The sequence below is a fragment of the Vanessa tameamea genome, chromosome 26, assembly GCF_037043105.1.
Source record: "Vanessa tameamea isolate UH-Manoa-2023 chromosome 26, ilVanTame1 primary haplotype, whole genome shotgun sequence".
In the NCBI taxonomy this organism is placed as follows: Eukaryota; Metazoa; Arthropoda; class Insecta; order Lepidoptera; family Nymphalidae; genus Vanessa; species Vanessa tameamea.
This window is the reverse complement of record NC_087334.1, coordinates 1,157,096-1,170,947: the sequence shown is the minus strand read 5'-3', so window position 1 is coordinate 1,170,947 and position 13,852 is coordinate 1,157,096. Positions and strand designations below refer to the sequence as shown.

Below are 13,852 nucleotides of genomic sequence, written 5' to 3'. Positions count from 1 at the left end.
GCAGTGACGCAATAATAAATATATATCCGTCACTTTTTAACATAAGTGGTTTTATATGATTTAATTATCTATCTCTGTTATGTAAAATTTACTGTGTAATTATGTAAAATATAACTTGAAGTCAATTTTGTATCTTTTATTACATGTTCAGAAAAATCATTGAAAATAAATTGCTACGATAAAAATACTGCATAATAAAACATTTTTTTTTGTTAATTTTTTAATTGACAAAAAAAGTTTTTATTGAAAATAAAAATAATTTATGCGACTGTACACCTGTTTACAAGCATTGTACCCGAGCGCTGACTATTTCTAACATATGCTGTAGTCCCTCCTGTATTTCAACTAGCCTTAAAATTAATTTGTACTGATTAATGTATCACCGATCGCCGTTGTAATCTGGCCTAACTTTGTACTGTCACAATTACATCTATAAAAATTATTGGTCTATAAAACGCTCACTCGGTGTACAACGCTCTGAGGAAGCAAGGCTGAACACAGTATACTTCGCTACAATTCGCTTGCGATCCCTTAACCATTCAAACTCCGTAACAATAAAAATTCCGCGTCTCCCTCTTTAATAAACGCACGCCTATTGGAATTCAAATAGATATCAGGATCGCGTCCACGCGTACATTTTTTATTTATTTTGTTATTATTTAAAACGTTATTCATATAATTTGTTGTAATGCGCGCGCGCGTCTCGGCTCCCGATCGAGTTTTGTATTGGCTGAGTGCAGGAAGACTAGTGGAAGTGTTTCTGTGTCAAAAATTAATTTCGAGGAACTTTCTAAACACATCAGGAACTTATTTAGGAACGTTTTCATCTGTATCTTGTCCGATATTCACTCTCGACAAAATAATATCTTCATCTGGCTGTGGAATTTCATCGCCGATTGCAAATACTTGTCTATCATTTAAATCTTTATATATTTACCTATCTGTTATATCAATAGCTTTACCCTGATCTTCAATCACAATTATTTTATAGTCAGGTAGCCTCTGCCTCAGTCGGGAGCCGTTTCGCGCGCGTCCTCTAGTGTTCATATAATTACATCTTAATTACATACATAGGAACTTTCTTTAGAAGCTGCATGGTTTATACAAGCTAACCTCCACAATGATCTACCGAATTATTTAAATAAACCTGTTTCAAATAAGGTTTTATTATCAATATAATATAATAATTTTGGTCTGTCTTATTTATCTTAAGGGTCTGATTGGCTGGATGGTTTGACCTTTTGTTTTTAATCTTCAACTGTTCTGTTTACGAATATATTTTTATTTTGATAATCCTTACATTAATTTCTTGTTCAATTGATTGGTTTTGCTTATTATTAATTTGTACTTTGAAATTTGTAATTTACTTATATCCCTAATGAAGTTCAGTCACGTGACTATTTCATTTACATCATATTAAAATATCTTATATAGGAGCATTTTTATATATTTTAATCTATCAAAGTATGTATAATTTGAGTGCCAATCAAGTGTCTTTCGTTACTTGATGACTAAATTATATTTTGGTAAAATCGGTGTTCTGACCCTGAAGATACATAAGACAGGTCCGCTGTAACACATTAATTTATAAATTACTAGAAATAAATATAAAACGTTAAGCTCGGCCAACGACGAGGGCTGGACGGGGCTCAGCCCACGCCCACCCCAAAACAATGACCCGTAATGACTGATGTGTTGCACAACAAAACGTCTGGCCGAGCCACACGACCACATATCTAATCAGATTTAGACTAAAATTACGTTTAATGTTGATCACTGCCCAATAGTACGTATCTTTGTGCTTAAGTCTCCCTAGACAACAATAAATAGATCGAGTAGATATACTTATACTTGAGCGCGGTCTCCGTCCGCGGCGCAACGCACTATATCTGTACTTTAGTGTAACTTCAAAATATATTTATACAATAACAGCTTATAAAACCTAATGTGAGGTAGAGCGGTTGTCGCAGTACACCTAGTTTGTACTGTGGGTGTCTCCGCGCCGGCGCAGCTCGCCCTGCTGTCGTGTCGGGCCCCCGAGGCGCTCGCTCAGTGATCAACATCGCACCAGTACTACGACGCTATCGTGAGTACGCACTCACGGATAAAATACGTATCGTTTAAATAATAATAACTAATCCTAGGGTGTATTTCTTCTCCCGATCGAAATCGACGTTTCAAAAACTCGTCTCGGACCGACCCAACGTCGAGGAGATAATAAATTAACCGATTCATAAGCGGCAACGTTTCATATATCACCCGTGAATATAATTCTCAATATACGAAGTTAGACTCTGTCAAAAAAAAGAGGGCGGGGGCCGCCACGCGGTGAAGCGCTCGGGCGGGCGGCCGCGGACAGCTCCTCGTGAACGATCACGTCTCTTATCTCTCGGCGATCGCTCGAAGGCACACAGCATTAAATGTAGTCAGTACGGCGATCGAGCGCGTCCGCGGGCGGTGTAGTCGTCGGCCGCGGACGCGCGCGGGTCGGGCCGGCACCGGCCGCGCTAGAGCTCCGCGAGCCCGCTCGCGGGCGTCGGGGACTGGCGGCGCGGCTAGGCGGGCGTCAGCGTGAGCGTGACGGTGGCGCGGCGGGTCGCGCGGCGTCGCACCGGCAGGAACACAAGCGCCGGCAGTAGACTCAGCGCGCCGCCCGCTTCCTCCAGCACGAACGGCTGCATGGTCAGAGGTGCTCGCGGCGCTCTTGGCACTGCCAGCAGGGCTCCTGCACCACCATGTGTCGCTCTCACGTGTGCCTCGAGTGCCGCAAACCCTTCGGCACGGAACTCACAGCGCGAACACGAGTACGCGTCCATCTCGCCATCCATCTCTCCTCCAATTTCACCGCTTTCGCTCGGCTCTTCGGTGGTGACCTCTCCCTCTGGCTCAACAATTTCCGCTTGCTCGTTTGCACGTTGTATGTGTGCTCGTTCGTGAGCAAACAGAAACGCTAAGACCTCCGTGGTGAAAGGGCAGTAGGCGCAGGCGTATGGCTTGTCGCGAGCGAGTAAGTCTAATGGACGCGGAGGCATCGGCGGTGGTGGAGGCGGTCGCGTAGGAGGCGCGTGTTCAGCGAGCAGATGTGCTCGTAACGCTCTCGGCCCACGGAAACGACGCGAGCACAACGGACAGGGTTCGGCCGGTGACGCGTTGGCTGGTGAGGGCGGCGCAGGGATACCGTGGGTGTTGTGCTTGTGAACTCGTAAAAAGTACTTGCTGCATAACTCTTTGTGGCAAATGTCGCAGGTCACGCCGCCTAGTTGCGTTCCACTTTCTAATGAAATACCATGCATACGTTGCATATGAGTTCGCATAAAATATTTATTGCATAGTTCTTTATTGCAAATTTCACAAAAACTGGATCCAGCGCCGCCAGATCGACGCTCATCTTGGGGTGGTGGCGAAGAAGAAGGCGGTCGCGGGGCTTCATTCGGCTCCTCGGCGAGCCGCTCTGCTGCGAGCTCGTTTAGTTGTGATATCATAGTCTGCAACTTTCGCAGTTCCTCACTCGCGGAGCCGGGAGACGCTCCTCCGCGCTCCTCGACGATCAAATTCAACGGACTAGTTTGCCCCTCTCGCAATACTGCCTCAAATTCATCTCGATCTTCTCTTTCTCTTTTTACTTCGAGCGGTTCTTCGGAATCGTAGGGCGGTGGAATTGAAAGCACTCTCGGCGGTGTTGGCGCAGATGGCGAAGATGAATGTGGGGTGGCGGCTGGTGGCGTCACCGCCGCCGGAGACCGTTCCGCAATGGGTGACCGATGTACAGGAACACCGTGCCTTCGCTCGCGATGTGTTCTCAAAAAATATTTGTTACAGTACTCCTTGCAACATATTTCGCAAAAAGCTTCCGGGTTTGTCACTCCCAGTCGCCGTAGAACGTCTGGTTGGAAGGCAGCCTCGCGAGCACGCCTCGCTGAGTCTGGTGAGAGCCGCCGCGGTGTACCTCCAGAATCTTCATCGGAAGAACGTCGTGGAGGTGAGGGTTGCACTTGAGGTGGTAGACCAGGATGCGGCTGCTGCTCACCATCATAGATGCCATGTTTATTAGCTCGATGGGTTTTCAAAAAATATTTATTACAGAACTCCTTGCAGCAAAGATCACAGTAGGCCTCTGGATTGAAGATGCGCGGAGGGTCATGACGCGGCAGTAGACGGAAAGCGGCAAGAGGATCGAAAGCGGGCAGGGTTAGCTCTCCGAATGCGAACGCGCTCTTGTAGATATCGGCCATCTTGGTGTGGAGATCTAGTGGCGGAGGTTGCGCGCGCGCCGGCGCTGCTTGCTTGCGACGCTTGCGGCCGGGGCTGCCGCCGCCTTCGCCTTCGCCACCAGTAGCGCCTCCGCCCCCGCTCGCACAGTCGCGCTCGCGCTTTACCGCCGGCGCCACCGACATCGCGTCACCGCCGCATCTGAAATTGAAATTAAACTGTAATTAGTATAAATAAATAATAACATATTTATATTTAATGATTGTGTCTGCTCTCCATAAAAATATACGGGGCGTACGTGTACGGCGCGTATATATGCAGCTTATTATTACAATGTTTTGACCGGCCTCTCCAAGGTTCACGATTGTGGAACTGATGGAACAGATACTTAGTATAGATACTTTAAATTGTCCTGACCCAGTGCCAGTTTAACCACGTAACAAGAGTAGCATTTGCTACGGGCCCTGCGCGAAAGAGGACCCCGCATATTTACACCCGCTCATCTCTACCCGAGTGTAATATTTTAAACAATCTGTGTGCTATTAACAGTTTTCAATTGTTAGTTTCCTATCGACATTATTCTAAATAGCCAAGCAATTTCATGTCTCACTTTTAGTAGGTACTTGTCAGAACCTAGCAGGGCCTGTAGTAAACTACTAGACTATCATTTACCGACAACAATATAAATTAAATGTAATTGTTTTTTAACACTTTATACTTAAGAACCATTAGCAGATCAAGCGATCTAAGAAATAAATTGCGACGGGCCCCGCGCTTGCTTAATCTAGCACAGACCCGACCAAGGTTTTAAAAACAAGACTACAGGCCTGCCGCTACGTAAGGCGGCTAGATCATCGATTCACTTTTTTATTAACACGCAAACACATACGGCCGCAGTTATTGTTTGTAATAGTCTACAAATAATTACTTTACTGTATACAAATTAAAATAGATGTTATAATTTGATGATATGAGAATAATTAAAAGGAAGATATAAAAAATGATTGCTTGTCCCGACTTAATGACTAAGATTTAATTCGAGGTTTAAAAATAATTACAACGGGAGATTTTATTAAAAATTTAAAATTAGACACTTTTTAATTGCACGCCCTCATCCGGCCAGCTGACCTCAGCCTCGTTAATATGTCATATAAAATCCCGAGCATTATTTACTTTAAAGGACTATTGTATTTTATTTTTCGTTTACTACCTTCGCTTCGCACGGGTAGGATAAGGATGTAGTATATACATCAAACTTTCATATCGTAATACCTAAAGCTCTAAGTTATGTTTTTCGATATCTTTGACAATCGTCGTTATATTTCAACAAATTTTCTGAAAAATCTGTTTGAACGTTTAAGGTTTAATTCTAGGTTTAAATTTTATTATTTAACGTTGTTTTGATGTAAGTCTACATACGGACATCTGACACGGAGATTTCTATGTATATGCCACCTTAAAATTATGAATACTGTGTAATCGTAAACTGACGTTTATTCGTGATATCGATTTTTTTAACGCTGCTATCTGCATTTGGCTTATTTGAATTAGTGAAAAATTATTATAAAATGAGAATCGATTATTACTGTGAGAAGTGTCATAGCAAAAACTATTTCGTTTATCACTGACGTCTAACATAGCAATTTAATTCAATTTTAGAATATCAATATCGCTTGGATATCTTCGGTACTACTTTTTTTAAACTATAAGAAATCAGGCAATTAAGGCATTATATCCTTTTTTAAGAGATGGTTTGAAGCTTATGGCAAATTGTCATCCAACTTCAAAATGGCAAGCAGGTTTACTTATGATGTTTTTTTCACAGCTAAGCATGAAATGAATAATAAACACGCTAATTCCGAGTAAGATTTACGTGATCTACCCATTGAACCATCTCAGCTCAAATCATTTAGTAATAGTCAAAATTCAGACACTTTTAATCAATTTTAAGGTAAAACTAAAATAAAATCGACAAATTAATCAACGTAAATTATCTAGCAAGCACTTTTAAATTATAGTATACCTATTATTAATATTTTCTAAGACCTTGATTACAAAAGATTACAAAATATTCTTTATTTACAATTGAATATATGAATATATGAATAATCAATTAAAATTGACAAGAACAAATTTCGCGCTTTTTTAACTTGTCACTTAAAAAATTTGATTTATAAGCACCTACTACACAAATAAGAGTTTTTTTCTTATAGCAACATTAAAGTTACAATTTTTTTTAATTAATAAAAACACGTTTGATTTTATATTATCCTGTAGCTTAAAAATAAATAGGTAAATTTCTACAAGACCAGTTTTTTTTTAATTAAAAATTAAAGTAGTGTTTAATAATAGATTCCAATAAGAATAATAACCTCTCATCACTTCTGAAGTCAATTTCGTTTTTCATTTGTACACTCACTATCTTTTCACCATCATCGAAATAACTTTATAAAAAAAAACCGTTTTTTTAACACAAATCACCAATGTTCGATTTTCAAATTGACCGATAATAATGTCGAACGTATTTCAAAATTCAAATGTATCATGGCACGTGCTGCCGTATGCGCGTGCGCCCAAAACTGTTGTATTTTAAGTAAAAACTCGTGCGATGTACTTTTTTTGTGGAAAATGGCAAAAATCTCACCCCACCCGTGCACCCTACGGTTCGATAGTTTGATCAGGGGCCGGTGCATTACATTAAGCAGGGACTACATAGCGTTCCTAATAATATTACCCAACATGGCGCAAAGTTAAGACAAATCAATAAAGTTTATAATACATAAAACCTTTTTTAATCAATTTAATAGCAATAAATAATCAATTTAAAAAATGAAATGTTTTATATTGTTAGGTAAATTAACTTTTTCGATTATTTTTCCAACATATGTAGGTTCAAATTTATATATATATTTTTTCTATATAAAATTATACTACATACTATATGAAGTGCACTATCGCGTTATTTCCAAAACGCAATAAAATTTATCTATAAAATCAATCCACCCCATAGAAGCCGACTCTTACAGCAAACAATACGCGATGCTTTCCTAAAATTTGGAAACACTATCAAAAGGGCGCGGCGGCGCCTCTGTAAACACCGCTCTCCCTTTCCAACTAAGGGTAACGGTCTATCTCTATCCCCCTTACACATCCCATAACCTCGATAGGCCACCGTCTCGCTCCCACGATTATGATTAAGAGTAATGGTGTAATAAATTTAAGTTCAACTTTCTTCGGAAATATTTTTTTTCAACGTTTTTCTGTTAACGTAATATACGAAGGAAGTTGAGTATTATTATTTGCCTTATAAGCAAACTGCGGCAAGCCCGTTGGCGCCTTTTTTTCATTAGCCCTGTATTTTATTTCCCGCGCAAGTAAAAAGTTTAATATTAACTTCAAAAACAAGTTTAATTACTTCGCGAAATGTTTATATCAATAGCGTTACTTGAATTTCTTTTTAAACGTGTTATTTATACATATACGCTCAATTTAAGTTTTTTTGTAATGTAGCTCTATTAGTATATGCGTCTCCCAGACAGCGGGACTTTTTCAGACACTTTCAACAATCTCTCCGTCTCTTAGTGACAACCCTATGAAAATAGTAGGGCTTTGTGCGAGCTTGTCTGGGTTGGTGCCACCCACTCATCATGTATTCTACCGCCAAACAGCAATACTTTGTATTTTTGTGTTCCGGTTTGAAAGGGGAATAAGCCAGTATCACGACAACTACAAAGGACATATGTAATAACTTAGTGTTAGTGGCGCATTGGCGATCGGCGCCAATGTTTATGGGCGGTGGTGACCACCTGACATGAGACTGTCCATTGGCCGCCCGATTACTTAATAAATAAATAAATATAAATATTAGACAACATCACATACATTACTCTGATCCCAATGTAAGTAGCTAAAGCACTTGTGTTATGGAAAATCATTTATGAAAAATACTTATTTCGTAAAAAAACAAAAAACCGATAATTCGATAATTTTTGAGTATAACGCGATCGAATAGACATAAACGTTAAAAAGTAGTAATAGTCTATTTAATTATAAACATACGAAAAGACAGAGTTACTTTCGCATTTTAATATTAGTATAGATTGAGACACAAACAGGACCAGAACAGAAGGAATAATCATACAGTGTTGTGTAAATACAGTTTTCTTTGAACAAAAAATGTGTTTTTGTTACATCAGGTAAATTATGTTATTTAACACAAGGTTAGAATATAGCATACTAGCATTATCTCTCGTCTCTGCTTTGAATTATTATTTCCCAAAATCCCGTTATACAGGTTCCAGGTTAGCTCTCTTTTAATACTCTTTTAACACGATAGGTTCATTAATTTGGTTACATATGAAAAATCATACATATTTGAGCAGTTATTATTGGATAGATAAACAATATTATAGAGCCGAGATGGTCCAGTGGCTAGAACGCCTGCATCTTAACCGATGATTTCGGGTTCAAACCCAGGCAGGCACCACTGAATTTTCATGTGCTTAATTTGCGTTTATAATTCACCTCGTGTTCGGCGGTGAAGGAAAACATCGTGAGGAAACCTGCATGTGTCTAATTTAAACGAAATTCTGCCACATTTGTATTCCACCAACCCGCATTGGAACAGCGTGGTGGAATATGCTCCAAAACCTTGTCCTCAAAGGGAGAGGAGGCCTTAGCCCAGCAGTGGGAAATTTACAGGCTGCTAATGTAAAAAATAAATGTAAACAATATTTGTTTAAAGTCCCTAATTTTTCCAAGTTTAAATGCTTGTATGAAACGAAATGTCATTATAAGGCATGACCCAGCTATATTGTCATATTATACGCTAAATTTAGCATTATATAAATATTATATGTACAATAAAACCACATACAAATGAATTAAATAGAAAATGTAATGATAGTCTCGTTAAAAAATATGTTAGTATAATATTTGTAACCTTCTTTGTATTTCTGTATATTTATCTTAAAGCAATTAACTCAAAAATTACCCATATGTTTACAGTGAAAAAGAATGAATGAACGATAATTAATTCATTAAACTTAAACTTAAGGGGAAGATCTATAAGACCATGGTCAGACCTGCTGTTCTATATGGATCAGAGTGTTGGGCTACAAAGGGGATGACTGAAAGACAATTGCGTGTGGCAGAGATGAGAATGCTGAGAGGAATGTGTGGTGTCACGCGAATGGATAGAGTAAGGAATGAGTACATAAGAGGAAGTTTGAAGGTGCCGATAACCAAGAAGCTATGTGGGAAATGGCTATCATGGTATGGGCAAGTTATGAGGGGGAATGAGGACCATGTTGTGAAGAAGGTCTTAAGCATGGATATGGATGGATATAGAGGAAGGGGACGACCAAAGAAATGATGGATGGATTGTATGAAAGACGATATGGCTGGAAAGAATGTTACTTGAGAGATGACGTCCGACAGAGAAGTATGGGAGAAGACATGCTGCGCCGACTCCAAGTAAAATTGGGATAAGGGCAGGAGGATGATGATGATGATGATTTCTGAAGTTGTCGGAAAAAATCATGTCGCTTAGAAGCTTTCGTACGCCGCGTTAACCAGTAGAATTATATTTATTATTACGTAAGCGTTTTACGGACAACCAGACAGGTTAGCTAGTACTAAATTGAATTGAAAAAAATGTTACAAAAAGACACATAACAAAAGAGATATAATAAGCAAAAACATTATATCTAACAATTATAAAGGACTATTACTGGATACACAAAACAAGGAAGGAAATCAGGAAGGAATGACGTGTTGGCTTAAATTTTATATTCAAGAATTCGTGTTGTTTAACTTTACACGTGTAACGATCGCTGCGAATATTAAATTTAAAAAGGATAATTTTCTAATTTTCTATATGATTAATCGACTATAATAATATGATATAACTATTGAAATGTTTCGTCAATAATAATAAATAAATAACATTATGACCAACAAAATGTTACCTTTGCTAATCATATTAAAAAAAAAATATATATTCAACCTTTGTATCAATGAATGGTCTAGATCAGAGGTGGAAACCTTTTTATGATTAGAATGAGATATATATAAAGAATCACCTTTTTTTATTCTAGGAATAGCTCATTTTATTGCTAGACTAAGTAATCCTATATTTTTTCTAACTTTTACTATATTGTCTTTACGGTTTTATATATATTTACGATCTGGCATTCAGCTCGTGACCAACGCAGGTGAAACGTCGAAATATCTGTCAGAAGAATAAAAAAGGTTATATAATCGCGGTTAAAACCCGCACATATTTTATAAAATCGAATACAAAAGTTCGAATGTTCGAAAGTTCGAATTGTACAACACACAATATTTCAGAGAAGAAATGGAAATATGTAACTCGTGCTCAATATTCCGCTTTCTTTCAATTTATTTTCTTTTATAAATACAAAAAAAAACGAATAAAACCACAAAATTAGTAATCCAATAAAAACTTGGCAAATAATCATATTATCACAAGTCAGTAGACACTGAAACCTTCATTTTTCGATTGTAGTGTATAAATTTTTTTTTTTTTAATTTCGTATAACGCGCTATTATGAAGGCCAAAGGTTCACTACTTATGGTGTGAACACTATATCAGCAGTCGATTTTTCAAGTGACCTAAGCTGGCTCAAATGTCAAACTTTATAAACGTTAGCTTAGTAAATATAACTGTATTTTGGATTAAATAATTATGCTATTTCGTGACAATCTCATAATCTGTGAGACCTTCAGTAATGTTAATAAAATATAAAATCTTGGAAAGTATTTTAAAAATCTAGTTCTTCTATTTTATAATTTATAAGAACGTACATTTTTTAATTTACTTTTTCATCATTCTCCTTGATGAAATAGTTTTCAATACGACGCTATTCCAATAACACGGGTATAATAAAGGTTTACATTTGACATTTACAAGGCCCCGCGGACTACATAAATGTCACTCGGTGGACGCCATTTTGTTTACAACAGATACAATTTGTAAAACAATGTGTATTACAGTTCTTACAATGGTATTTTCTGTCCGAATATAATAAATACAATAAAAGTTTTCCGGTCACAGAAAAAATTAAAACATTGTTGACAAATTCTGGAGATTTGGAGATATTTGTTTTAATATCGTTTTATTTTTTGATTTATTTCATAAAATCGTTTGTCTAGAAAGCTGAAATTTGGAACATAGGTTTATTTATAACGTACACATCCGCTAAGAAAGGGTTTATGATAATTTCAACTTTAAGGAGGACAGTGAGAGGGGTAACTTTGTATAAATTTTAACAGTACGAATTCAAAAGGACAACGAAGGACGGATAGCTATTATGATATATACATTTACGTTACTTTACGCTAAACGATACTGATTTTGATAAAACTGTTCATTCTTTCCGCGATTTTGAGGAACAATTATAGGTTATCTATTACATGTTCTGAGTTACGCTAATTAAATCCAGATTAAGCTGAAATACTACTTTCTCACAAACACGTTTTTTTTTATGAATGACAAAGGGGTAAGACTAAAGTGATTTTTTTATTTTAAATCTTAGCGATCTCGTATTAAGTAAAGACCTGAAAAGGTTTTAACAAACTCTTCATCCGAATCATTTAAATTTCATACGTCAATAACCTAACGAAATAAATCGCTTCATAAATTTGCAAAAGCTTATAAACTATTTATACCATACAATTACATAAGCTAAAAACATCCGAATTTCGACTCGAGTGCTATATTTTTATACAGTCGTTAAGTTTGAAATATCGGCCGGGTGGGGGTGAGGGTGTGGGGGGGGGTGGTTATAAAATAAAAAGGCCATTTTATAATGGGTCCAGCAATGACATGCGGGCGTCGGAAAGTCGGAATGCGTGGAGCGGCTTGCTATAACAAATGTTTCTTGCTTACGTAATATTTTAGACGCGTTTCTTTCGTTAAATTTCTTTTACAAAATTCAAGTGAGTTGTTTGTGAGGAATATGAATACTGCGGGTTTTGAAATATTCGTTTTGTAGGTCGTTTGTTTTTACTACTAATTTAAACTTAAATGAAAAAAATATCCTAAATTGTTTAACGTAATGTTCTTAACTATATTAATCTTTTTCACATAGCTGTTATGTTATTTATTAGACTTTAAAGTAACTAGGACTATATTAGTTGTTTATTTTTAGTCGAGAAAATGATTTAGTGTGTAGAAAACGACCCCATTGACAGATATGTGTAGATCGTCTAACAGCATTGTAATATTAAGAATATCAAGTATGAAGAAGTGCTCAAATTATTAATGTATAATTATATGTTAAATAGTTCATGATACTTCTAAGACATCAAGACAAAAGAGTATTTAACAAATGGTTCTGTTTTTCTTTCGCCAAAACCTAAAAATGATATTGATATCGTTTTAACCGAAGTTGATTTACCAAAATACCTCTATCTGATATTGTAGAGATAAGGATGTCATAAATTATAAAAATAATGACGCATGGCCACTCCATAACTTTTATAATCGGTACGTATGTCACCGCGTATTTATTTTCAATCAGTCGGGGCGGGAGACGGCCCCACATCCCCGCCAGGTGCCTACGTTTTATAATTATCATTGTCAATTGTGACCATTTTTAAATCGAGGGCTGATAGATTGTAAAATTTTGAGCCCTCATAACTCGAATATGATTGATTTTTTCTGACAGTTCATATGTTACTTGCCTCGTGCGGTTGTCTGTAGATATACATACATTTTTATAGTATTATAATATCCGTTATAAATATTTCTTTATATTACAAACTTTTTTTTTATTTTATCAAATAATGCTGCTTATCATGAAATATTAACTTACTACTGACACCGCCAACAATGTGATGAACATTATGTCTCTTGTACCTGAAATTACACTGACTCACTCACCCTTCTAACTGGAACACCTTAATAAAAATTATTTACGGTTAACTGTACGCCAAAATATGATGTGGTACTTCCATGCCTGCACAAAGTCACAAACAACAGTCTAATGACTGACTGGGTTCAGAGCTCCTCCCTTGTGCAAGAGAAGAATTTGTAGCTCTAGCCGTTACTGTTACCAATGCAGAAGATTCGCAAGTTCTGCATTCAAAAATTTACTAGAAGTTTAACAGTTAGCAGCTAACATTGCCGTGCTTTGGAAAGCAAGTAAAGGCGTTGGTGATGCGCCAGGTTTGTCTCTAGTCGTGTCCTATTGCCCTCCCTTCGGATTATGGGAGTGAGGGAACGAGAGGATTCCTGTGATTGCGCACACTCTTGTATAATATATGTATGAGTTTGTTAGCCGCGACAAAAATTTGGTCAGGAAAGTATAATGTAATTGAAGGTACACATGCGATATTTAATTTATTGTATACTAGTCGTCGCCCGCGGCGTTTTAGTCGTTGGTCGCCGAGTGTTTGCCATAAAAAGGATATCTATCCTTCCGTAAACTTCAAGCTTCTTCTTAACAAACTTCATCAAATTCAGTTCACTGGTTTGGCCGTAAAAGATCAACAGACATACAGAGTTACTTTCGAATTTATAATATTAAGATTAGATAAGTGAAGACTTCAACTTTGTTCACGTGAATTAGACAACAAAATGGGAGAGATCAATGAAGAACTCATCTTTGTGATATAC

The 13,852-nt window shown here is 37.4% G+C and overlaps 1 protein-coding gene across 1 annotated transcript in view; it reads right to left on the bottom strand.

Moving 5' to 3' along the window:
- Positions 1-2,555: 2,555 nt before the first annotated feature.
- The window catches only part of LOC113398398 (zinc finger protein 219-like), a 59,807-nt gene continuing 48,510 nt past the window's right edge, over positions 2,556-13,852 (bottom strand). The window contains exon 2 of the mRNA XM_064219114.1: positions 2,556-4,410. Within this exon, the coding sequence (XP_064075184.1) occupies positions 2,556-4,394 (1,839 nt within the window). The 5' untranslated portion in view covers positions 4,395-4,410. The remainder of the gene's footprint in view (positions 4,411-13,852) is intronic.